The 27,027-nt window shown below is 44.6% G+C and overlaps 1 protein-coding gene across 2 annotated transcripts in view; it reads left to right on the top strand.

Moving 5' to 3' along the window:
• The window catches only part of THADA (THADA armadillo repeat containing), a 354,225-nt gene that overhangs the window by 22,007 nt on the left and 305,191 nt on the right, over positions 1 to 27,027 (top strand). For both annotated transcript variants that reach the window (XM_072140258.1, XM_072140259.1), the window contains exons 14-21: positions 896 to 1,018; positions 3,256 to 3,379; positions 5,975 to 6,126; positions 9,776 to 9,989; positions 10,101 to 10,236; positions 11,173 to 11,309; positions 12,938 to 13,099; positions 18,338 to 18,495. In XM_072140258.1, coding sequence (XP_071996359.1) covers positions 896 to 1,018; positions 3,256 to 3,379; positions 5,975 to 6,126; positions 9,776 to 9,989; positions 10,101 to 10,236; positions 11,173 to 11,309; positions 12,938 to 13,099; positions 18,338 to 18,495 — 1,206 coding nt within the window. The remainder of the gene's footprint in view (positions 1 to 895; positions 1,019 to 3,255; positions 3,380 to 5,974; positions 6,127 to 9,775; positions 9,990 to 10,100; positions 10,237 to 11,172; positions 11,310 to 12,937; positions 13,100 to 18,337; positions 18,496 to 27,027) is intronic.

Raw genomic sequence — 27,027 nt, 5'->3', positions numbered from 1 at the left:
TATCTATCTATCTATCTATCTATCTATCTCATATCTATCTATCTCATATCTATCTATCTCATATCTATCTATCTCATATCTATCTATCTCATATCTATCTATCTCATATCTATCTCATATCTATCTATCTATCTATCTATCTCATATCTATCTCATATCTATCTATCTATCTATCTCATATCTATCTATCTCATATCTATCTATCTCATATCTATCTATCTCTCTATCTATCTATCTCTCTATCTCTATCTATCTCTCTATCTCTCTATCTCTCTATCTCTCTCTCTATCTATCTCTCTATCTCTCTATCTCTCTATCTCTCTATCTCTCTATCTCTTTCTATCTCTCTATCTCTTTCTATCTCTCTATCTCTTTCTATCTCTCTATCTCTTTCTATCTCTCTATCTCTTTCTATCTCTCTATCTCTTTCTATCTCTATCTCTTTCTATCTCTATCTCTTTCTATCTCTATCTCTCTCTCTCTTTCTATCTCTATCTCTCTCTTTCTATCTCTATCTCTCTCTTTCTATCTCTCTCTCTTTCTATCTCTCTCTCTTTCTATCTCTCTCTCTTTCTATCTCTCTCTCTTTCTATCTCTCTCTCTTTCTATCTCTCTCTCTTTCTATCTCTATCTCTTTCTATCTCTATCTCTTTCTATCTCTATCTCTCTATCTCTCTCTCTCTATCTCTCTCTCTCTATCTCTCTCTCTCTCTATCTCTCTATCTCTCTCTCTCTATCTCTCTCTCTCTATCTCTCTCTCTCTCTCTATCTCTCTCTCTCTCTCTATCTCTCTCTCTCTATCTCTCTCTCTCTCTCTCTATCTATTTCATATCTAACTTATATCTATCTCATATCCATCTCATATGACCTAAGTTGTACTTTCTTTACTTTTCAGCTATTTTGTCGAGTGCAGGAAAGTTCCCAGGTCCTATATAAACATGAGCAGAGCAGGACCCTAAGAGGGCCGGAGCGTGCAGACAGCGAGGGAGATCCCTGCTCAGCCCTAAAGAATTACACAGTAAGTTTGTTCTCTCTCATACTACAATTATTTTACTGAAAATAAATTCTATGGAGCGCTTCACACATTTACTGGCAACTCTGTTTACTAAACCACATTGTTCCCCAATTCTGGAGCATCTAATAACTATGTGTTTTGTTGTTCCTCTGTTATTCCTCCGAATTATTTATAGATAAATGGCAATCGGTTATTACCATTCACCTTGCCAGGGTTGTGTCCTCTGTACCATGTCCACCTTGACCCTGGTTGGTCTTAGGGGTGTGTCAATACTACCCCAAACTCTTAACACCCATTTGCCAATTTAAATATGCATTTCTAGGAGGAACAACAGGTATAGGGGAAAGGTTTTTTTGGGATAAAGGGAGTTTTCTTAGAATACAGCTTGAGCCCGGGTACTTCCTGTGCTCCAGGTCCTGGTTCCTTTGACTCTCTGGTGCTTCCAGTTTCAGGCCCTGTGCCTGACGAGAAGTTTTGGGGGAACAGTGAACCCACTTCATCAATGACTGGAATCTTCAGACACTGGACGTCCCTTCTGTTCAGGCGGACTTAAATAATAATGATAATAATAATAATTCCTTTATTTATATAGTGCACACAGATTACGCAGTGCTGCATAAAATTTTGCCAAATCGCTTCCTGTCCCCAATGGGGCTCACAATCTAATTAACCCACCAGTATGTTTTGGAGTGTGGGAGGAAACCGGAGGACCCGGAGGAAACCCACACAAACACGGAGAGAACGTACAAACTCTTTGCAGATGTTGACCCTGGTCCCCAGCGCTTCAAGGCTGTAATGCTAACCACTGAGCCACGTATTTGGCCAAATGAGGGCGATTGAATGAGTTATAAGCTGATGTGCTCCGGTGATGTAAGCCGGAGCACCTCAGAGCAATTTGTATAATTTTTACAACTCTTTCTGTGATATCGCACCGTTCCCAGTTATAATAATAAAAGTTATTTCCAGATGAAGTCCTCAGGACTATGTGAGTACGACTAGTCTACCATCAGTCAATCTCCTAGTGGGTGTCTGCTGATGCTAGGTGGCGGTATGTACACATATCCCACACCTTTGTAAGACACAAGTTAAAAAATAGAAAGTGGCATAAAAATTTAAACAAAAAAATAGTGTCATAAAAGTTCACAGCAGTGTGACACGAGGTCTATTTTTGGGAAACCTCTCTGCTACACAAGGCTCATGGTGCGCGGTGGTATATTCTCAGTGAGTCAATTAATCTGCTCTATAAAGCATCAAAATTAAAGGGAACCTGTCACCTGGCCAGGAATCTCCAAAGTCCATCATCATAAACCAGGGACATAACTCATGGATCCAGGCACCGTGACTGTGGTATCCTCCTATATTTGTTATCCATGGCCTCCTTCCTGCTAAAATCAACCTTTTAAAATGATTTAAAAAGTCGAAATCCAGCGCTTAAAATCAATGCATCTTTATTTATCCATCATATAACATTTTTGTTCCAAGTAACAAACAATTGTTATCTTGAGCATTGTTTTGATGATGATTAGAAATTTTATATAATGGGGTAAATGAAGATAAATTGTTTTTAACTTCGAAATTTCAAGTTTTTCAATATCCTGCACCCAGAAGGGTATATCCTTTTCACTTTATCAGGTTTGGGTGCTGCCTCAAATCCTAACAGGGAACACGCTTTCTAAAAATGTTATTTAAAATGATGCTAATGAGACTCTGGGGGAGGAGTTGTTATCAGTGCCCCTTCATGCTATAGCTTCATAGGCTGTTACACTGTGCGGGAGCATGCCGCCCACAGTGTGAGATTACATGAGACACGTGAAGTTACAGCATGAAGGAAGGTGGCCATAGATAACAAATATAAGAAGATACCACAGTCATGGCTCCTGGATCTATGAGTAATGTCCCTGGTTTGTCATGATGGATTTTGATGGTAGATTTCCTTTAAACTACTAGTGCGCTTGTCCTTTGAGAGAGTGGACGTGGCCTATACAAAATCCCATTACACCGCAAGCTGTAGGTGTGAATTAGTGACTCTACAAGTGTTGTTGTCCCTTAGCCCCAGTATCCAGTGCAGCTTATTATGGCGGGCGTATAGGACAGTCTGTGCAGGTTGTTTTGGGGTCCCGGCATCTCTTGTGATGTCTATGAATGTGTTAATCCTCTGCCTATCAGTTTTTGTTCTTTCCCACACTCTCACGTTCCCAGATGCTGCAGTTTGATGTTTTGTGTCTCTCTTTGTTTTCCAGGAATTCATGTCGTCTATCACAGACTATCTGTTCCAGTCACTTTTTCCTGGATCGTCGCATCCGACGAGGTTTTCAGCCTTGACTATTTTAGGATCTGTTGCTGAGATATTCCCTGTGGGGACAGGTGGGTAATACTTAGAAAACCTTATGCAAAACTTATCACTAGAAAGTCCTTTCTGGAATTACCTCTGTTATGTGAAATCTCACCTATTTGCCTATAAAAAAAATCTCCAAAGACCTATGAAAATTAACAGAGAAGAGTCAAATTTTGTCTGAGAAGGGTCAAGTTTAAAGGCTGCAGGGAGAGTGTCACTTCAGACACCCCATATATTGTATCTAGATACATGGTGTCCTATTAAAGATAAGAATCCGATCTCTCAGATCTCATCAGTCTTGAAGGTTCCATGAGCTACAAAATTGTAGATGAACGGCATTTGAATACATAGTTTGAAATGTGAGCTGCAGATAAAGATCCAATTCCTGCCTATGGAATTGATCTTTGGTTCTGTAGGCCACAGAACCACAATCCCGAAGATTAGATTCTTCTTAGCCTTCACTTCCACTCCACAGCGTGCTATTTGCATAAATGAAAGATACTGATTTTCATTGCTTATACAGAAATTTAATGATTAAACAAAATAGCTAAGTGGGTGAGGATTAGAGCAGCAACCTACCATCGTATCTATTTTTTTTAGGTAGATCCCTGATGGTAGGTTTCCTTTAACTTCAATATGACACCACATCATGTTTCTAGGAGCTATAGAACTGAAGATAGAGCTTCATCTGAAGTGACTCTGAACATGACTCGTCTCAGGCAAATATGACTCTTCTCTGCTCATTGTCACTTGTTTTTGAAGGGGATTTTTATAGGTAAATGGGTGATATTTCACATTAAAGAGGGAACTCTAGATACATTTCATACCCTACACGATGGGGCTGGGGGTTTAAAGGGGTAAAAGCTGGTGACCGGTTCCCTTTTTATGAATCAGAATATGTAAGGACATCCTTGTGATCATGTCACTCTCCTGGATAACAGGTTGATGGCGGCTTTTTGGCCCAGATCCTCATGACATGGTTCAACTAGCTTAAAGGGGTTTTGCGGAGGTTGATTTTAGTAGAAAGCAGCCATGTTTTCCAACCTCCTCACAACACTTTTAAAAATCGTAAGCATCACAAATAACATGGACTTTGAATTTTACTGGGGAATACTGGGATTTGGATATCAAGAGCAAAGTCCAGATAATTTGTGATGCTTAAGATTTTTAAAGGGGTTGTCAAGAGGTTGTTTTTTTGGTAGAAAGCAGCCATGTTTAAAAACTTTTGGAAACGCCTTAAAAATCATATGGATCACAAATAACCTGGACTTTGTTCAAGGGCTTTTCCGAAGGTTGAAAAACATGGCTGCTTTCTAGCAAAAAAACAACTTCCCCCAAAGCCCCTTTAAGCTAGTTGAACCATGTCATGAGGATTTCGGCAAACAAGCCGCCATCAACCCGTTATCCAGGTGAGTGACATGATCACAAGGACTACAAATTATCTGGACTTTGTTCTTGTTATCCAAATCCCAGTGTCCCCCTGTAAAGTACAAAATCCAGATTATTTGTGATGCTTACAGTTTTAAAAGGGGTTGACCAAAAGTTGTTAGAAAGCAGCCATGTTTTCTACCCTTCGCAAAACCCCTTTAAAAATCGTAAGCATCACGAATAACCTGGACTTTGTTCTTGTTATGCAAATCCCAGTATCCCGCAGTAAAGTAAAAAGTCCAGGTTATTTGTGACGCTTACAATTTTTAAAGGGGTTTTCTCAAGGTTGGAAAACATGGCTGCTTTCTACCAAAAACAACCTTTGGTCAGCCCCTTTAAAAAATCTTAAGCATCACAAATAATCTGGACTTTGTTCTGGTTATGCAAATCCCAGTGTCCCCCCAGTAAAGTGCAAACTCCAGGCTTACGATTTTTAATGGGGTTTGTCGGGAGTTTGGAAAACATGGCTGCTTTCTACCAAAAACAACCTTTGGTCAGCCCCTTTAAAAAAATCTTAAGCATCACAAATAATCTGGACTTTGTTCTGGTTATGCAAATCCCAGTGTCTCCCCAGTAAAGTGCAAACTCCAGGTTATTTGTGACGCTTACGATTTTTAATGGGGTTTGTCGGGAGTTTGGAAAACATGGCTGCTTTCTACCAAAAACAACCTCCGATTTTCAACCTTGAACACCTTAAAATTTGTATGTATCTTAAATAGCCCGGACTTTGTTCAAGGGGTTTTCCAAAGTTTGGAAAACATGGTTCTTTCTACCAAAAACAACCTTTGGTCAACCCCTTTAAAAAATCGTTAGCATCACAAATAATCTGGACTTTGTTCTTGATGTCCGAATCCCGGGGTCCCCCACCGGCTCAGTAATCCCTATTCCAGCGGCTGGCGAGTCCCCGCATTGATATAAATGGCCGTGTGTATACTCGCTGCTTGTTCTCTGTTATGGGGCACAAGGCGAGGCCGGTCGCCCAATGACCGCAGCAAAGGCGAATGATTTGCACAGAGGAAGCGAAAACATCTGCGTTTAATCGGTTCCTTTATGATAAGTGCATGTGGACCTGGCGTTTCACATCTGCACGTCCCAGCGCTCCTTTATTGGTGGCCGTAAAGATTAACAAGCTTTTGTTTTGCCAAGCAGAAACTTATTAGTGCGGTTTCTTCCTGACTAATGATCTCTTTTCACAGGCTCCTGTCAGAGCGTATTTGAGTTCGCTCAGTCGGTCAGCGCTAACAATGTCTGCGCTCTCCTCCACTGCTTCAGTAACACCTTTGAGGAAGTGAAACTCCTCGCCTTTGAACTTCTAAGAAAGCTGCCCCCGTCTGTTGTAGGCCTCCAGGTAATGACCACCCGAGCTGGAACAAAAGCCCCCTCGGCCATGGCCGTACAATAGGGGACGGACCACGCATCGCCGCTTTAAATCCCAGATCATTAGACCTTGTTATTACTGATGTAGATTACCATCAGCCGTGTGCACGGAGTTAATGAATAACAATAGGAAATAGCAATTTATGTGAATTTCTCCAAAACTGATGTAAACATGTTCGCAGTATATAGTGTTCATGTGCGTTCACATAGATAAGTCAGCTTCTCTCTGACTGATACCGAAACGGATCCCATAGATTTATATGGAAGAGAGACTACGTCACGTGTAGCGCCATATGGTGCAGCACTCATCACAACTGGCTCTCTGTTGCCATATGGATGCATCTTGCACACGGTAAGGATGTGTTCACACGTGGCAGTAACGCACGTGTTAATGTCATGTAATCAGGCAAAACTCCTTTTTTTTAGCTGTTCTGATGCGTTTGAAAACGCCCACGTACCTGCCACGTGTGAACGCACCCTAAGATTACCCAGTTGGTATTGGCCCCACCATGAAACTTTTTGACCGTGTCCGGGACGAATCGGGACACCAAGTCCTTGTGAAGTGTCCCAAAGTGTCCCATATTACTACTGTCTGGAGCCGCAATAAAAAATAAATGTGTTTACTTACCTCAGTCCTCTAATCTTGTGCTAGCACATTCAGTAAGTAAATCCATACATCTGGAGCATGTGCAAGGATGTTTGGGTGGACTGCGCAGGCTCCATAGGTGTTAATGGAGCCCCTCAGGCTCATTTGCATAATTTTTAAAGCCTTTTTTGCTTAAAAACACTAGTATGTCAGAGTGCTTGGTTTACAATCCTTCATCCTGGTGGTAGATGTCTTTTAAGTCTGGTGCATTGTGTGCGCGATTCTTCCCTTGCATGTATATATACTTGTGTCCTCAGCCTTTCCCTGTTCTCCCCATTCTGCCCCCTGCATATATACACAGCTTCCTCACGGCTCTAGGCCCTCCTTAAAGCATTGTCTCTCTTTTTACTGTTCATCCTCACTGACAGAGACTGGGAGAGGGCATAGGGAGCAGGGTAGTCATAACGCTCCTGCTGCAGCTCCTCCTATTCATCAGAGCTCAAACATGTAAACATAGAATCACAGAGAGTCTGCACACAGACCAAAAGTAAGTAATAGGACTGCTGAATCACTTGATAAACATTGAGGGACTATTCACAAGGCAGTATAGGCCCATGGGCAACTTATGTAAAAGAGTTGCCAACCCCTTTAGTGATCACCGCACCCAGTGTGCAACACTAGTAGGTTCTGAGCACTTAGTAATTCCGGCGCAGATGTTGTCTGACATGACATAGATTTCAGCTCTATCCTGCACTAGCATTTTGGCGCAGGTTATAGTAAATATGACTGGCCCAAGTGCCCCTGCCCTCGTCTGCCTTGCAAACTGCCCCAGTGTGTTGGGTGTAAAAAAGTCACCAAATCCTTGACGTGCACTTGGATTTGTGACTGTTTCATGCCTTCTACGCCACAAAACTGGCATGATAAATCTCCCCCAATGATCACATGTGCATCTGTCCCATCCAGACCTTGATCTAAAGGCAGAGCGGGGAAACATAAGGATTGGGAGACGCTTTTCCGGATGTTATGAGGAGTCAGATTGGACCAAAACTTTGGGGGCAGATTTACGTGGACTTGTATAATAAATATCAGTTTAATCATTTTACATCAATAATTGAAAGATAAAAATCAGGAGTGGGGGCCACACAGAACAGCTGCAGATGTGTCCATGATATTCACAGTAACCAAGGTGTGAACATGCCCTTAGTTGTGGGGTGTTTACACCTGATCCGATGAAACATGTCACCTATAGATTATTTATGATACTTCTGCAATTCATTTATACTTTTTTGGCAAGTTTACGGCAAAGCTGTAGCTACAATCCAATTCATAAAGTAGCCCAAATACCTCCTGTACTGGCAGTTTGTTACAATGTATCAGCCGGCATTCTACATTCTGAAGCTCTCAGAGGATTGGCCAGACTGGACTCTCATGTACAGTGTTTTATATTAACCGTTTTTTAATAGTCATTGACCAAATTTTATGGCAGAATAATCTGTTTTTTATTAGGTTTTATGAAACTATGAAATACACTCACATGTGCAGATAGAGAATGTCATTCGCTGCCATGTGGAATATGGATCATAGTGGGATGCGATGGAAAATTGGATAGTAAAACGCACATTGGTGATTATGTGAGATGGGAGTTTTCTGGTGTTCCGTCCAAATTTTGACTTGAACTATGTAATCATCCCCTCCTGGCTTTCCTGTTGTCTCACTTTATCATATGTTGCTTGTAGTATTCCCAGCAAACTCGCACACAAATTCCTCACGATATTGCATCGTGTTTGATAAGCGCTGCTGGACACCTCACCGGAGGAGAAGATATGGAATTTCGGCAAATGAAGTGATATGTAACTGTTTCACTGCCAGGGATTTGTGGCCAGTACAGTTGACATGTAAAACTAAAGTTTTACAATACAAAATAAAATTCATACTGAACGCCCATTCCCATGCTACATTGACGGACACCTTCATGCAGTTTTGCGTCAAAATTGACATTTTTACTAAAAAGAAAAAAAATACATACAAGTTATAGGAAATACTGTGCTAATTTGCTTATATTTGTTATCCATGGCCGCCTACTTTCTAAAAATCAACTTTTTAAATTTTGCTAATGAACCAGAAGGTTTCTGGGGGGCTTTACCAGAGCCCCTGAATACTGTAGTTTCACATGCATTTACATTGCAATGAGCACTTCCCTCTCCCCCTGTTTGCCAAAACCTCACAGGCTGTTACATTCTCCTCCTTACTTTGTCAGCACCTCCCTCTTAATGTAATCACACACGAGTGGGTGAAGTGTTCCTGCACAGTGTAGCAACCTGTGAAGCTATAGGACAGAGGGGGTCTGGTAACAACCCCAGAGCCCTTATGGATGATTAGCATAATTTTAAAAGTGTATTTTGACAACCCTCTCCCTACTTACCCTATTTCCAGGACATACTATGATCTTTAACCCTAAGTTAACCATAACCCATTACCTTTTAAAGCATGAACAGAATTGAGAGAAACATAGCTTTTTTTTTAAGAAATGGAGCACCACATTGAGTGTGTTATTGCAGGTCTATTGATGCAAAAGTTACGGAGAGAAACATGGGCACCGTATTCCGGGGAAAGATAGGACATTTCCCAATAAAAATCTTACACCAATCACAGGATGTTTGGGATATTGCATTGGGAATTGTCCTATCTTTCCCCGGAATACGGTGCCCATGTTTCTCTATGGAGAGGGGTGGGGGTGAGCAGCCCCCTGCTACGGTACGGCGGGCGCAAGTTAGTGTGAATGTAGCCTAATAATGTATATATTGTATCTGTTCTTATACACTGTAAGCTCTTGGCATCTGATTATCATCTGATTATGTTATTACTCTGTAATGTCTTATTTGTATATGTACGTCATGATCTGTACAGGGCTGCAGAATATGATGGCGCTATATAAATAGAGATATATTATTATTTTCTTCTATTAAACCCTTTTAGCCTTTTTACAAATTGTTGAAAACATTGCACTCAACTTTGTATTCTGTTTCATTTTCAGAATCCACAGAAGATTCTGGTTCTGCTGGAAGCCGCGATGAATCTGAGCACAAGCACCAAGCACTTTGATTGTGTGACTGCTTCCTACTTGCTGAATTTTTTAATACACCAGGAGGCTCTGGAAGCTGCTCTGGGGAAGTTGGGACACAGAACTTCTAATGATCTGCCATCCACCATAGACAGCAGCAGTACTGTGGAGAGGAACACATTTAATGGTAAGTTGATGCAGAGTCCTGATTACTCCGCCCACACACAGTGATTGACAGTGAGAGTCCTGATTACCCCTCCCACACACAGTGATTGACAGTATATTGGATTTTTTGCAGTTATTCGGACACTAATGGATTATCTTGAGTATGAAATCATACAGGCAGAGACTTCATTGCTAGAAGCAGCCGCCTCCTTTCCATTGTACGGTCGTGTACACTGTATTATCGGAGCATTGCAGCAGTTCTCTATGGGGTAAGTTTTTTAGGCCATACCTTGATTTGTCCACCCTGGTTAATAATAGATTTAGATTTCCCTGAAAAAAAGTTTAATCCGATGTGCAAATAAGGTGGCAAATGCCCAGTGGGCGGTCTGAAACCTCCCCATGTGACCTTTGTTAGCCGTTACCCCGCTCTATAGGCACATGAAGGTGTATTCGCACAATTACAGTGAAAAGGAATTGAATGTATATTGAAGGAAATGGATGATGAGAATGCATTCTCTCCACCCTATCTGAATAGACTGAAGGTTGCCCGAGCTCCATTCATTCTCCTGTCTCTAGCAGGATGGCATGCAACCTCTAACCATCACTGCCTTCGGATAGGGGGGCAGTTATCCCAAAGTTTTCTGGGGTCTCAGCCAGCAAACCCCTACCTGTATACAACTCATCCCTTGTCCTGTGGATATGGAATAATTTCACTTTCTTCAGCTCCCTCTAGTGGTGGCTACACACAGCTGAAATGTTACATTTTAAATCTGTTCTCTGACCCCCATAAAATTAAGGCTGCATTAACACGAACCTATGGCCCGGCGGACATACCTCCTCTCCATGGTGCCGGACGTATCTCTCTCCATAGAGATACACGGCGCCGTAACAAGGGGAAAGATAGGACATGTCCTATCTTTTCCCCGTGTACAGAGCAGTACGTTGCCGCGTGGCTCCGTGCGCCCATTACAGACCTATGGTGGATGTATATACGGCCCCCAATGGTCGTGTGAATGCAGCCTAAGCCATACAGTGTGACTGAGCCAACGTATTACCGTAAATATTTTAAAGTCTTTGTTATGTTTTTAAGTACTTTCTTTACTGGAATCTATAGATATAAATTTGTCTACTTCATACCCTGCGTATGCCATGTATCTAAGCTGCAGACATTACTATCCTAATGCTGGGTATATATGTCTACACAGGGACGTCTCAGATGTGGTGCAGTGGAGGCGGCTGCTGTCACGGCTCATCTCGATGTCCTATCGTCTCTCCGCCATTGTATCTCCTGTTGTCCATAGTTCATCTCCAGAAGGTCTCATGCCAATGGACACAGAGTCAGGCAAGTGTCTTGTCTGATGGTTTCACCTAGACCAGGCATTAACTGGTTGCTGTGTCTGATAAACTTTTTTTTTTTAATTCAATGAAATTTTTGTCTTTTGATGTAACAGTAACAACCCCTTTAAATGGCCGTTATTAGTGTTCTGTACATATGGACATGCAGGGAAGATGGGCATAGGATTTCTCTCTTTTACCCCTCGTCTGCTCCGGAAAGCGCAGTGAACAGCGATGTCACAGTACCCGATTTTGAGTGAGGCTGCTGTGACATGGGAATATTTAAATCACCTTTCCTGTTACAGTACAGTATTGGGCTTTCAGTGTGATCCTGCAGATGGGGCAGATGTGGAGAGGCGGAGCTTTTCATCGCTGCTTTAGAAGGTCATGTGACCAGAGCATTGGCGGTCTCTGTATTGAATACCTGTGCTCCGGTCACATGACTTTCCATAAGGGCCGCGACCAGCAGCATTAAAGAAACTTGAAGTGGCCGCAGCTCACGGCCTGACTTACGGAGGGGGGAGAGAAGACTTTATATAGGTGTAAAACTGCCCGTGCAAGTGTCTCCAACGCTTGTACAAGTGTCAATACGACATCTGCCCACAACCATTCCACAGGCATCGGAAAACGGATAAAATCAACCGGTTTCTGATTAATAAAATGGCGCTATTTTGTCACACCTGGGGAGGGAAGTATTCCTGGGATAGATTTCCACACCAGGATCCACAGCATCCCTTTTTGCCATGGATCAAGAACTTGAAACTTCAGAGACCCTTAGATGTAATTGTTGTTTGAGGCTCTCACATCTAAGGGATTAGAGCTTACAGTGATTTTCAAAGTGCTAAATATATTTTTTTGTTTCAAAGCGAACCTGTCACCAGGGATTTAACTTTTAGTCAGTGGCAGGTTCCAGCAATGCCGATTTTTTTTATTTTTTTTTATTTATTTTTTTTAAATACCATAATAAACATTTCATTACTTTATAGACCTTTATTTCATATTATCTAGCTCCCTGCCAGTAGCATGTTTGTGAATGTAGAGCGAGAGGGGGCGTAGCTGCTGCAGTCCTAGGCTCATTCTCTTCTCACTCATCCGCCTCCCCACTTCTGGTCATGTGCATTGCACAGACAGGCGAGGGATTGTATGGAGTAGAGGAAAAATGTACGAGGAGACTGAGACACGGGCACACAGGTTGCTGCAGCTTCTCAACACCCCCCTGGACTTGCCACACACTGCCGGCAGGGAGCCAAGTATTGTTAAATAAAGTTTTATAAAGTACTGAAATGATTGAGGATGCTGACAAGGCATTTTTAAAATTAGCATAGCATAGGCTATTGGAACCTGTCAAAAGCTAAAAATGACATACCTGGTGACAGGTTCACCTTACGCTTAAGGGAAGGAAAAGGTTTTTTTTTCACCTACTGCTTTTCTAGCTATAAATACATTTATAATTTTTAATGGTTTTTGTTGTCTCATTATTATTTCTTCCTCTGTCCCAAAAACACGTTGCCTCTTGTTGAACCACCACTTGGGTCCCGTTACCTAAAACAGCCGGGGCACTGAGGTGAACTCCTCAAAACAAAGCAGTTTTCGGTTCCCTGTCCCCCCTCTGACTATGCCCATTGTCTCTCGCAGAAGCCGCGGCTCAGTTGCACATGATAATGAGTGAGATCAAACCCCGGGACACAAATGATTACTTCACGCAGCCAAGAATATTACAGAAAGGAGATGACCTACATTCCCAGGCCCTTCCAGAAGACCGTGTACCGTCCAATACCCTGTGTGCAGAAATGAAAGGTAATGACATGTAATTAAAGCAATTAGAAACGTGATTAGTCATCTAGGTTGATGAGCATTCATTATTCCCTATAGTTTATTTGTTGTTGGCCCATATTCTGGGAGGACACAAGTGGCGGAGGTTTCGGGACACCGGTCCTTTGGTCACGTGTCGCAGCTTTGGCTGTAAACAATCTGCACTTATTCCTTATTTTTTGCTCTTGTCAATTTACATTTTCCTCTTGGTCTCTCTCGGCTTTGATCAGCGTCTTGAGCCTTAAGGAGAAGAGACAAGTTAAGGAATTCCATTTTTTTGCCACTGGAGATTTAGCAGCATGGGTCGGCTTTTTCCGTATTGTAGCGCGGCCACTGTTTAAAAGCTGTATGAAAATATAAGCGGCGCCAATCGATAGGGTGATGATAGGAGTAATGAGGATTGACTGGATACACCTGCACACGGGAGGACGAGGGGAAGGGGAATAATTGGATTTAATGGGTTTGCATATAGAAATATAGTCTGTTAGATTATAACGGAGGATCCTGTGTTTATTTTATCCTCTTGATATGAATATATTGTCAGATTTATAAGACATAAAATAGTGATCCTTAAATAGAAGGAGGGGGAGGAATATACAGAAATATTCTGCAACAGAGACAACCATGCATGGAAGAAAGAACATGTACTGATATATACACGTGTGCACGGATGAGAAGGGCGCTGGCGGCTGAGGAGGCGTGGGCCCAGGCGCTGGCGGCTGAGGAGGCGCGGGCCCAGGCGCTGGCGGCTGAAGAGGCGCGGGCCCAGGCGCTGGCGGCTGAGGAGGCGCGGGCCCAGGCGCTGGCGGCTGAGGAGGCGCGGGCCCAGGCGCTGGCGGCTGAGGAGGCGCGGGCCCAGGCGCTGGCGGCTGAGGAGGCGCGGGCCCAGGCGCTGGCGGCTGAGGAGGCGCGGGCCCAGGCGCTGGCGGCTGAGGAGGCGCGGGCCCAGGCGCTGGCGGCTGAGGAGGCGCGGGCCCAGGCGCTGGCGGCTGAAGAGGCGCGGGCCCAGGCGCTGGCGGCTGAAGAGGCGCGGGCCCAGGCGCTGGCGGCTGAAGAGGCGCGGGCCCAGGCGCTGGCGGCTGAAGAGGCGCGGGCCCAGGCGCTGGCGGCTGAAGAGGCGCGGGCCCAGGCGCTGGCGGCTGAAGAGGCGCGGGCCCAGGCGCTGGCGGCTGAGGAGAGGCGCGGGCCCAGGCTCTGGCGGCTGAGGAGAGGCGCGGGCCCAGGCTCTGGCGGCTGAGGAGAGGCGCGGGCCCAGGCGCTGGCGGCTGAGGAGAGGCGCGGGCCCAGGCGCTGGCGGCTGAGGAGAGGCGCGGGCCCAGGCGCTGGCGGCTGAGGAGAGGCGCGGGCCCAGGCGCTGGCGGCTGAGGAGAGGCGCGGGCCCAGGCGCTGGCGGCTGAGGAGAGGCGCGGGCCCAGGCGCTGGCGGCTGAGGAGAGGCGCGGGCCCAGGCGCTGGCGGCTGAGGAGAGGCGCGGGCCCAGGCGCTGGCGGCTGAGGAGAGGCGCGGGCCCAGGCGCTGGCGGCTGAGGAGAGGCGCGGGCCCAGGCGCTGGCGGCTGAGGAGAGGCGCGGGCCCAGGCGCTGGCGGCTGAGGAGAGGCGCGGGCCCAGGCGCTGGCGGCTGAGGAGAGGCGCGGGCCCAGGCGCTGGCGGCTGAGGAGAGGCGCGGGCCCAGGCGCTGGCGGCTGAGGAGAGGCGCGGGCCCAGGCGCTGGCGGCTGAGGAGAGGCGCGGGCCCAGGCGCTGGCGGCTGAGGAGAGGCGCGGGCCCAGGCGCTGGCGGCTGAGGAGAGGCGCGGGCCCAGGCGCTGGCGGCTGAGGAGAGGCGCGGGCCCAGGCGCTGGCGGCTGAGGAGAGGCGCGGGCCCAGGCGCTGGCGGCTGAGGAGAGGCGCGGGCCCAGGCGCTGGCGGCTGAGGAGAGGCGCGGGCCCAGGCGCTGGCGGCTGAGGAGAGGCGCGGGCCCAGGCGCTGGCGGCTGAGGAGAGGCGCGGGCCCAGGCGCTGGCGGCTGAGGAGGGAGAACGGCACTTTAGACACCCCTGTCTTTAGTTCTATAGAACCCAGAAATCTGATTGTTATTATATATAAAGAAATCTACCCCCAGGACCATGGATTGTAAACCAAGCACACTGACATACTGGTAGGATCCGCTCTTCTTTTAGCTTTCTATGCCCTTTAGTATTAAAAAAAAAAGAGAAAGGCTTGAATAATGATGCAACTGAGTTTGAGGGTATCCATAGCTGTTAATTGAGCTTTGGGCTGCTCAAGTGTTTGAACTGACACATCCCCCTGGAGCCTCTAAACTTGACTCCTCTCAGGCAAAATATGACTCTTCTGTGCTCATTTGCATATGGACTTGAAGGAGATTTTTTTTTTATTTATTTATGGGTAAATGGGTGAGATGTCACATAAAAGAGGGAACTCTAGAAAGGACATTTAATCTCCTACCTTAGTGGGCTAGTAGTTTAATGGGGTAAATTCGCGTGACAGGATTTTGATTAAGGTTTGGACCCAAATTCTGATGTAGATTTAGGCCCAGATTCTTCTAACAACTTGTTATTTGAGAAGTCCCTTTAATAAGCATCAAATTAATTTGCATATAGTGATCAGCTCTCTAGTTTGTCTTCTATCGATGTCTTTTCCATAGGTTATACAGTAAAGACTCATGTATATGTATGTATGTATGTATATGTATATATGTATATAATATAATGTTGTGAAACCCATCCTGGCCACTTGAATGTGACCTTGCACTTTCCATAAAATGTACAAAAAGTTGGATTGTCATTATGTGGGTGTCCACTTGGTGGCGCTGTGGTGCTGCGGCCCCTCATCCCCCGCAGTTACAGTGCTCAGGGTCAGGGGGCAGCTGTGTAGATTATGGTTTAATTTCTGCATAATGGGAAGAGATGGCGGATTTTCTATGTAAAATACGATCTTTAGTTTAATAATGAATAATTGCCTGTAGCTAGAGTGAGCGCTTGTCTCGCTCCTTTGTGTAGAGAGGCATTGCCTCTGTCATGTTTACTGGTTGTCAAAAGTTCACCAGAACGGGTTGTACAGTACTCGGCTTTATGGGGACCAGTCACTAAAACGTGACCTGTACACAACAGCACGATTCTTACATTCATTCTCCTTGTCCCTGATCCGCGTTGTCATAGGATTCTTTTCCAAGATTCTAAAGGAAATGTGTCTCCAATTGTCAGTTTCACTCATTAAAATCAAATCCTATTTAAAACTTTTTAGATTTTTTTTTTTCATTCTACTATTTTCTGTCCATCATTATTGTGGCTCGGCCATCTTGCCTATGCTCTAGTAAACAGCATTTAGTGATATGCTTTACTGCAGCCTCCTAGCCCTAGACCGCAATATACTGGTCTAGCTTAAAAGGCATGCTAGGTGCAGATAGGAGGCGTGACAAGACTATGACATCATCTATGGTCAGTAGTGATGTAATGATGGGTCATTGTTATCTATATAGAGGTCATTGTACAGGGAGGGGGAGGAGATAAGCTGTGACATCATCTATTGTCAGTAGTGATGTAATGATGGGTCAGTGTTATCTATATATAGGTCATTGTACAGGGAGGAGGAGATAAGCTGTGACATCATCTATTGTCAGTAGTGATGTAATGATGGGTCAGTGTTATCTATATAGAGTACATTGTACAGGGAGGAGGAGGAGATAAGCTGTGACATCATCTATTGTCAGTAGTGATGTAATGATGGGTCAGTGTTATCTATATAGAGGTCATTGTACAGGGAAGGGGGAGGAGATAAGCTGTGACATCATCTATTGTCAGTAGTGATGTAATGATGGGTCAGTGTTATCTATATAGAGGTTATTGGGCAGGGAGGAGGAGATAAGCCATGACATCATCTATTGTCAGTAGTGATGTAATGATGGGTCAGTGTTATCTATATAGAGGTCATTGTACAGGGAGGAGGGGGAGATAAGCTGTGACATCATCTATTGTCAGTAGTGATGTAATGATGGGTCAGTGTTATCTATATAGAGGTCATTGTACAAGGAGGAGGGGGAGATAAGCTGTGACATCATCTATTGTCAGTAGTGATGTAATGATGGGTCAGTGTTATCTATATAGAGGTCATTGTACAGGGAGGGGGGAGGAGATAAGCTGTGACGTCATCTATTGTCAGTAGTGATGTAATGATGGATCAGTGTTATCTATATAGAGGTCATTGTACAGGGAGGAGGAGGAGATAAGCTGTGACATCATCTATTGTCAGTAGTGATGTAATGATGGGTCAGTGGTATCTATATAGAGGTCATTGTACAGGGAGGGGGAGGAGATAAGCTGTGACATCATCTATTGTCAGTAGTGATGTAATGATGGATCAGTGTTATCTATATAGAGGTCATTGTACAGGGAGGGGGAGGAGATAAGCTGTGACATCATCTATTGTCAGTAGTGATGTAATGATGGGTCAGTGTTCTCTATATAGAGGTCATTGTACAGGGAGGGGGAGGAGATAAGCTGTGACATCATCTATTGTCAGTAGTGATGTAATGATGGGTCAGTGTTATCTATATAGAGGTCATTGTACAGTGAGGGGAGGAGATAAGCTGTGACATCATCTATTGTCAGTAGTGATGTAATGATGGGTCAGTGTTATCTATATAGAGGTCATTGTACAGGGAGGGGGAGGAGATAAGCTGTGACATCATCTATTGTCAGTAGTGATGTAATGATGGGTCAGTGTTATCTATATAGAGGTCATTGTACAGGGAGGGGGAGGAGATAAGCTGTGACATCATCTATTGTCAGTAGTGATGTAATGATGGATCAGTGTTATCTATATAGAGGTCATTGTACAGGGAGGAGGGGATAAGCTGTGACATCATCTATTGTCAGTAGTGATGTAATGATGGGTCAGTGTTATCTATATAGAGGACATTGTACAGGGAGGGGAGGAGATAAGCTGTGACATCATCTATTGTCAGTAGTGATGTAATGATGGGTCAGTGTTATCTATATAGAGGTCATTGTACAGGGAGGGGGAGGAGATAAGCTGTGACATCATCTATTGTCAGTAGTGATGTAGTACATTTCCTAAGCTGGTATATCGCCTCATCCGGCACAAGAGGAAAGTTGAGGATGAACACATCCGTACCAAAACTATGTTTCAAAACCCTATAATATGTCCTCAGTATTTTCCATTTCTTTGTTTTTCTCTATTACTAAGTGTATTTTTTGCTTTTTTGAAGGAGGTGAAGGCGCATCCTGCAGTGTCACGGCACAGATGGTCCTGGTTTGCTGCTGGAGGAGTATGAAGGAAGTCTCCTTATTGTTGGGTTTGCTTTGCCAAAGTCTCCCCCTACAGACGGATCTGGACGCCCCTCAGGGTCTCATTACGGTGGAGCAGGTAACGTTACAGAAGGTTCTTACTTAGAGAAATGTGTGTCCAGTATGCTTGTGACATCACTACAGGTCCTTTGCATCACACTAAGTACTTTCAAATGATGCAGGACAGCTTGTTTGTAATTGGCCAACCTGAAGCATGTGATGAGTCATGTAGTAACGTATGTAACCTCACTACAGGTCCGACAGCCCCTCTCTACAAGCCTCCCGTTGTTCCCATGGCAACCAGAAAGTACGGCAAATGGAGATTAGCAATGTGTGTGTGTGTGTGGAGGGGGGGGGGGGTTTAAGGTAAAACCTCGGCTAGCTGGTAAACAGCTGCAGATTGCTAATCAGAGTAAATTAGAGAATTGCCTATTTTTGCTTAGTGCATAGTTAGGCAAAAGTTTCTACACTTTACAGTTGTACTCTCAAGCTAAAAGACCAAAAGAGTTTTTATTTTGTGGGTTTTATTTTTTAGAGGAAATCTTCCATTAAAATCCATCATGATAAGCCAGGGACACTTACTTATAGATCCAGCACTTTGACTATGGTAATCTTCTTATATTTGTTATCCATGGCCTCTTTCCTTTTAAAATTAGCTTTTTTAAAAATTATGCTAATGATGCAGACGGGCTACTGGGGGTGTTAACAGAGCTCATCTGTGCCGTAGATACACAGGCTGTTACACTGTGCAGGAGCACTCTCTCTTGCCACTGTGTATGATAACATCAGATTGAGGAAGGAGGAAGTGCCCATCTAGTTCATTAGCACAATTTTAGTAGTTGATTTTAGAAAGGAAGGAGGCCCTGGAAGACAAATATAAGAAGATTACCACAGTCACTGGATAAGTTTCTTTGGTTTATCATGATGGGTATTAATGGTAGGTTTCCCTCGACTATCCAAGCACCTTCAGTTTGAGGCCGAATTGCGCCTTCCTCCCTGAGGTCTCTGACACCCGGTCACGATGTCTCACTGTTCTGTGACTAAAGCAGGTGTCTTTCTATACAGGGGTGAGGCGCACTCACACCTCCTCCACCAGGCCGTCTGCATGTGGCCTTTGTCCCATATTGCAGTTAAATGAGAATTATCAAATAAATCCTTCTACATCTCTGGAGCTCAGCCTCATCTCTATCTTCTCTCTATCGGCAAGGTAACTGGCTGGAGCAGGAGAGTCCCGGCAGTGCCCTTTCTCTTGTAGGTTACCAAACAAAGTCACTTTTTATCCCCAATCCAGAGGATAGCAGATAACGATCTGATCTGCTGCTGCTGGGACCCTGACCGATCATGAGAACAGGGGGTCCCATTCTCTGTAATTGAATGAAATGGCAGGTTGAGCATGGGTTATCCTGCTCCATTCCATGCTATGGCCGCATCAGTAATTTCTGAGCCCCGTCATCCAATATCTTATGCATGCCAAAGATACCTGGGCTCTGTTATTTTATGGGCACATTTCAGGTGGGAGAAAATTAACAAAGGACCCAAAGGTGCTCCGATTTATTTAGCATAAAGCAAAATTGGATGATTACAGTTCAGCACTGCTCTGTATGATATTTCCCTGGGAAATATGTGAATACGTTTTCCAGGATGGTACAAGGAAAACATTGCCTATTAGCTACCTTGTACGGCAGCCACCCTGTGCATCAAACCGGACTTTCAGGAAGCCTAATCACATGATGTGAGCTGAAAGCCAAATCAGTATATTTATTCCAGAAGGAACAGATTCCCAATTCTTGACAGCGCTGTTTTGATGTCTTTGCATCTCATTAGAACAGTGTAGGGAACTGGTTTAGCAAAGTGAAAGGCTGTGATGCATGGGGTCCTGTCCCGTTTCCATTGGTCGGTGAAACGAGATACTGCTTTGTCCATGATTCTTTGACCAAAGAAACTGCCCTTACGACGGGCTACATGATGACTTGTCACGTGACCCAAGTTTGCCCCATGACTTTTTGACTTCATGGGCAGCACGGTGGCTCAGTGGTTAGCATCCTGTCTCTTTAAAATTTATAATCAGACCTGTCCTCTTTACTAGATCAGCATTTCCAGAAAGGGGAGGACTGCTGTAAAGTGAAGCCGCCTGCTCTGTGGGAATGTAACCCCTAGTAACAGGGCGGAGGGTAAAAGAGCTAATAAGCCAATTTGCAATCACTGGAAAGCTGTAGCTTTTGTAACCGGACCTCGACTCGTCTTGATTTTTTTCCTTTTGAAGGATTTAATTTGCAAGTCTTTTACATAATTATTGGTGCTATTAACTTTCAGGGACTACATTTTTTAGCCATTGCATATACAGCACTGAATAATTTTACATATATATATTTATACATTTTCTCCAATCTTCCAGCTTTAGTGTTTTGAAATGTGGTATTTTGAATCTATAGAAAATTACAGCTTAAACACAGGGCTTGGATAAACTTACAGAAATGTCTGGTGCCGTGCCCAAAAGTTCGGAGACAGCAATTTTCATAAGATGAAAAATGTGAGCAGCGGGTCATTCCCCTCCTTAGTGTGCCCGGATCTGCTGTTCAGCTCTGCAAGACAGTCTTATCAAATGGCCTGGGTCCACATAGCATTAGATATCATTGACCTGTTCCGTAAATCTTGGTGAACAGGTGGTAAGTTTAAAGGGGTTGTCCAGAGGTTGAAAAACATGTGATGTTTTTGGAAAAAATAAGGCAACTCCTGACCCTGGTGTGTGCCGGTATTGCAATAAACATGGAGCGGAGTTCCAATGCCGGCAAAATCCATGGTGCTGTTTTTGGAAGAAATCATCCAACCTCTGGAGAACCCCTTTAATTTATTGTAGACTGGCATGCCATACAACGACTCTGCTACTTGAGGAAGAGTCAGCAGCCGCTTTCTCGGAAAGCCACTGTTGCAAAAACTTCAGAAAATAAGCTTTTCATTGCGCCGTTCCTCTGATAATTTCGGTGATTTTTTTGGCAGCCCTGTACATGCAGCAGGTTATGCCGTACTCTTCCGATTCTATCATTTGAGTTCTCTTCTGGTCCCAGCGTAGGCGCACCACACGTATGAAATTGGAGTTCTGTGCCTGCGCTCAGAGGTGTCATGGGTCGGATGTGTATTCAAGCCACCGGAACCCTTACTCATTTACCAACTTGAATTTCTGATACCCAGCCACAGATATATTTAAGGTAAAGTGGTTGGGACTTTAAACCTCACTTTAAGGCCTATTTTGACAGCTTTATTATGTCACAGACCACCTAGAAACAATTCTTATTGAAAAGAGAGAACACATAGCAATCTGTGTAATACAACTCTTTAGGTCATTAGGTCCACCCGGACAAAATTTTTCTTTGTTCAGTCTCCTATCCATACAGATTACTTGTGAAGGCCCTATCCACGGGATAGGGTCTAACTTGCTGATCTGTGGGGGTCTCAGCACAAATCACAAAAAACAAGGGGTCCGATGGGGTCCCACCTACCTCCATCTGACCCCTAGTCGCTCTGTCAGACTAATGGAGCAGATGGCCGCGCATAACCGTTCTGCTCCATTAATCTCTATGGAGCTGACGGAAATTGCCGGGCACCCTTGTTTGATGGACCCCTCTTTTTTTGTTATCGCTGAAATTCCCTCTGATCAAGTTAGGCCCTATCCACAGGATAACTTTTCTAACTTTTCTTAATGGGAAGACCTCATTAAAAGTTTTTCAGAAAGGTAGCCATTTAGCTGAACACTGGCCGCCTTAGTGACCCATCTGAGAAGGTCATGTGGAAAGTTTTTGACTAAATTATGTCTCTCGTAAAGGTGACAGCTGTTACTGTGTTCCAGGAAATCTATGACCAAGTTCTAAGAAACCGTACGACTGTAGAGGACATTTTTTCATAACCTGTTGGTCCGATACTCCATGATTGTCTGATTGGTGATTGACAGTGTCAAAGGGAGCAGTTGTCAGAGATCAGGGGCTGCAAATTTGGGGAAGCAAATGTTTCGTTAATGGAAACCTCCTTGTAGTGGCTCTGATCTTCTTCACTATAGAAGGTATTGATACTTTGTTCGTTTTTAGCGCGAGCCTTGAACTTCATTGTTGGTGTTTTTGGGTGGGTAACAAACCGGATGGTAGGACTCAACCCAAGAAGACTTTAGAGATGACTCGCTGCCAACAAACATCCAGTCAATGGGAATTGGAAGAAGAGTTTTATTTGAAAACTACACTCTTCAGGGGAGGAGCCCTAACTTCTTCAGGTCCAAATATTGAAGGGGTTGTCCCGTGACAACAAATAAGCACTTAGCACTATCCCCAGCATAAGGGATAATTCTGTAATCGGTGGTGGTCTGAGTGATGGGACCCCTGTGGATCACAAGAGCCGGAGGTTCGTTCTTTTACCGTTGCGACCCAAAAGGTTGTAGAAGCCAGTCACGCATGTGCTGATCCATTCATTGCATGGCGCTCGTCTATCTCTTTCAATGCCATAAAGATGAAAAGAGCAGGCATCGCTTGCATGACTGGCTGCGCTGTCCATCTAGGGTATAACGGGGGTAAACAGATCCCCATTCTCGTGATTCATGCTGTCCCACCACTGAGACCCCCAATGATCAGCAAATTTGTCCATCTGGGATATAACTGGGTACAGCAGACTTTCATTCTCATGATTCATGGGATCCCACCACTGAGACCCCCCAATTATCAGCAAGTCTGTCCATCTGGGGTATAACTGGGTACAGCAGACTTCCATTATCATGATTCATAGGATCCCACCACTGAGACCCCCCAATTATCAGCAAGTTTGTCCATCTGGGGTATAACTGGGTACAGCAGACTTCCATTCTCATGATTCATGGGATCCCACCACTGAGACCCCCCAATTATCAGCAAGTCTGTCCATCTGGGGTATAACTGGGTACAGCAGACTTCCATTATCATGATTCATAGGATCCCACCACTGAGACCCCCCAATTATCAGCAAGTCTGTCCATCTGGGGTATAACTGTGTACAACAGACTTCCATTCTCTCATGTTTCATGCTGTCCCACCACTTAGACCCCCAACGATCACCTAAGTTTGCATCCTATTATGGATGCTCCAGTGATGTCTATGATGGGGATACTCCTGTAGTTGGATTTACAAGTTCAATTTTTTTTTCTTTTATTCCCTGATTCCTGAATATCTTTTTGTTTCCTCCTCTCTCACATTCTCACTTTTTTTTTTTTTTCACGAGGCAAACATTTCAGATTTGAAACTATGAAAAACCCTACCGCCATCTGGGACTGTTCAGTCGACATAAGCGCAGTGTTTACAAGAAATTAGCTTACCACAAGCATTTCATTTGGAAATATCAAGGATTTATTAGTTTTCTGTTTTCAATTCTTGACCTTTCCCTTCCATCTGTTTTTAACAAACCAACATTTTCTGTCGGAGGGGGGGGGGGGTAACTGGGGAATATCGGGGCAGCGTAAAAATTGGTCGAAAACTTTCTCGTTGGAAATGAGAATTTGTTCCATTCAAGGTGTTGTGAGAATGTGCTCGGGGTAAGCAGATTCATGCTGATCTCTGTGCCGTGGTGACTTTGGCATGTCGTTCATGTGTTCGCCAGCTGTGTGTTTTGCACTGAGCCGTAAGGCGGCCAGGACTGAGTACGCCTTTGTTTATTGTTCATTAGTCTCGCTCATGCTGATTTATTGCACTATTTTGAAATCGCACTAACATTTGGCGCTATGCGTCCGGCTCGGCTCTCACCAGACTCACCACGTTGTTGTGGATTTCTTGCTATGCAAAAAATGGAAGAAACAAATTTCTGGGAAAATACAACTTTCACTCGTTCAGAAAATTTTATGAATGGCTCCTATTTTGGTTCTGCAGGGAGATTTTGGAGAGATCTAGTTTTTTTTTAATACTGGTTGACAACTAATTAGTCCGCCAATACAGATCCCTAAGGATTCATTCACACCGCCGTTGCCTGCCGTAGCACGGCGGCCAACGGCAGCTCACGGGGAGAGGAGGAGGAGGAGGTGAGCGCAACTCACCCCCGCCCCTCTCCATAGAAACATATGGCGCACAACGGCATACTACGGACAAAGATAGGACATGTCCTATCTTTTTCCGGGGTACGGAGCGGTACGGTGTCGCACGTGTGCCATTGCCGTCTATGGGGAACGTATATCGGCCGTATATACGTCCCCCATACGGCAGTGTGAATGTAGCCTTATAGGGAGTCTAACCGCATTATTAATCATACGAAGCTGTGTATTCATACTATACCGTATGCATCAACTCTTTGCCACTCCATCTATTTTGGAACAGTTGGAAGTTTTTCTTTAGCTCTCACCCTTTCCAGTGTAAAAGAGGATGTAAGAGTCTATACCTGATACGCTTATCTATTGCTAGGTAACTAATCATAGGTTGCCAGCAGTATAAGGACTGAAAATGCATCTTTATTCCAGGATTGTAACTGGACTCAGCTCACGGGGAGAATCTCCTCAAACTGCTGTGTTCTGTGATCTCTACATTGAAACTTTTACCCAGTCCCTTCCCTCTGCTGTGATATATAACCTGAAGCTACAGCAGTGACTCAGAGCAGTGAGGAGGGGCTGTGATGTGTGATTTTGCACACTAGTGCTACACTTCATTGGAAGGCAAAACCCTACTGCGTCATGTCAATTAGTCCATAGTAGTGAATAAATTTCTTGCTCGTCGCAACTTTTTGAGGAGTATCCAGGCTGCATTTTGGAATATCGGGGTTCTCAGGGTTATGATTGGTGGGCTCCCAGTTTTATGACTGGCGGGGTCCCGGTTTTATGACTGGCGGGGTCCCGGTCTCGTGACGTGCGGGGTCCCGGTCTCGTGACTGGCGGGGTCCCGGTCTCGTGACTGGCGGGGTCCCGGTCTCGTGACTGGCGGGGTCCCGGACTCGTGGCGGGCGGGGTCCCGGACTCGTGGCGGGCGGGGTCCCGGACTCGTGGCGGGCGGGGTCCCGGACTCGTGGCGGGCGGGGTCCCGGACTCGTGGCGGGCTAGAGAAAAACTTCAAACTGTTAGAGAATGGTTGGAGTGGCAGAGAGTTGAGGTTGGTGAAAGGTTCTCATTAAGAAATCTGAATTAATCCAAATTAATCTATAAGGTATTTTTCTTCTCTTTGACCCAGTTGGCCTTGTTTTTTCCCGTATCGAGGCCCGAACTCAGTGAACGCGTCTTTATATTCAACTCTCTTTATAACCCTTACAAGAGATGTAATTAGTGGTATGTGGTTTTGGAGAAATGTATGAGAAGAAAGGAATTACAAAGAAACAGAACAGAACTTTTAATAACTGACAGTAGAGAACACTTGGTACACCAGTACATTTACTGGTGCGTTTTTTAGATGTAATTTTAGGGGGATTTGATATTTCAGTTATGTCCTCCCTTTCCTCAGAGCTCGCAAAATCTTGAACGACAACAGAAAACTATGGGGGCCGTGATGATGCTACATTATAACATGCTGCCTGCAGATAGGACTCTGCTCAGCTCCTGCTGCTCTATAATCTATATATACAATCTACATGGATCCTCCTGCTCTATAACATGCTACCTGCAGATAGAACACTATGTACAATCTACTCCGCTCCTCCTGCTCTATAACATGCTGACTGCAGACAATAGGACACTATGTTCAATCTACTCAGCTCCTCCTGCTCTATAACATGCTGCCTGCAGATAGGACACTATGTACAATCTACTCAGCTCCTCCTGCTCTATAGCATGCTGCCTGCAGATAGGACACTATGTACAATCTGCTCAGCTCCTCCTGCTCTATAACATGCTGCCTGCAGATAGGACACTATGTACAATCTGCTCAGCTCCTCCTGCTCTATAACATGCTGCCTGCAGATAGGACACTATGTACAATCTACTCAGCTCCTCCTGCTCTATAACATACTGCCTGCAGACAATAGGACACGATGTACAATCTACTCAGCTTCTCTAACATGCTGTCTGCAGATAGAACACCATGCAATATCTGCTCAGCTCCTCCTGCTCTATAACATGCTGCCTGCAGATAGAACACCATGCAATATCTGCTCAGCTCCTCCTGCTCTATAACAGGCTGCCTGCAGACAATAGGACACGATGTACAATCTACTCAGCTTCTCTAACATGCTGTCTGCAGATAGAACACCATACAATATCTGCTCAGCTCCTCCTGCTCTATAACATTCTGCCTGCAGATAGGACACTGTATACAATCTGATCAGCTCCTCCTGCTCTATAACATGCTGCCTGCAGATAGGACTCTCTTTGCAATCTTTTGAAATAACCTTTATTCAGCTTTAAACTACAACAAACCACATACATATAATTCTCCCTTTCCCTAATCTGTTGGGTTAACAAACAGAATTTTCCCTACTTGTTAATACAAGTCAATGCCTGGCACCTCCGTCCTGACCTCTGTGTAGCACATTTCTTGGGTGGAACTTGAGGAAACAAAGTTTAATTTGTACAAAACAATTGTCAGAAGTCAGAAACTGCACCTTAAATTAAGAGCAACATTTACTCAGTGTATGAAAAGCGCCTGTGCACCTTTAGCCGTTCTTTAAACTTGACAAATGCAAATATTTGCTCAGA

Source organism: Engystomops pustulosus, chromosome 3 (assembly GCF_040894005.1).
Source record: "Engystomops pustulosus chromosome 3, aEngPut4.maternal, whole genome shotgun sequence".
Lineage (NCBI taxonomy): Eukaryota > Metazoa > Chordata > Amphibia > Anura > Leptodactylidae > Engystomops > Engystomops pustulosus.
The sequence above is the reverse complement of the archived record's forward strand: the minus strand, read 5'-3'. Positions and strand labels throughout refer to the sequence as shown.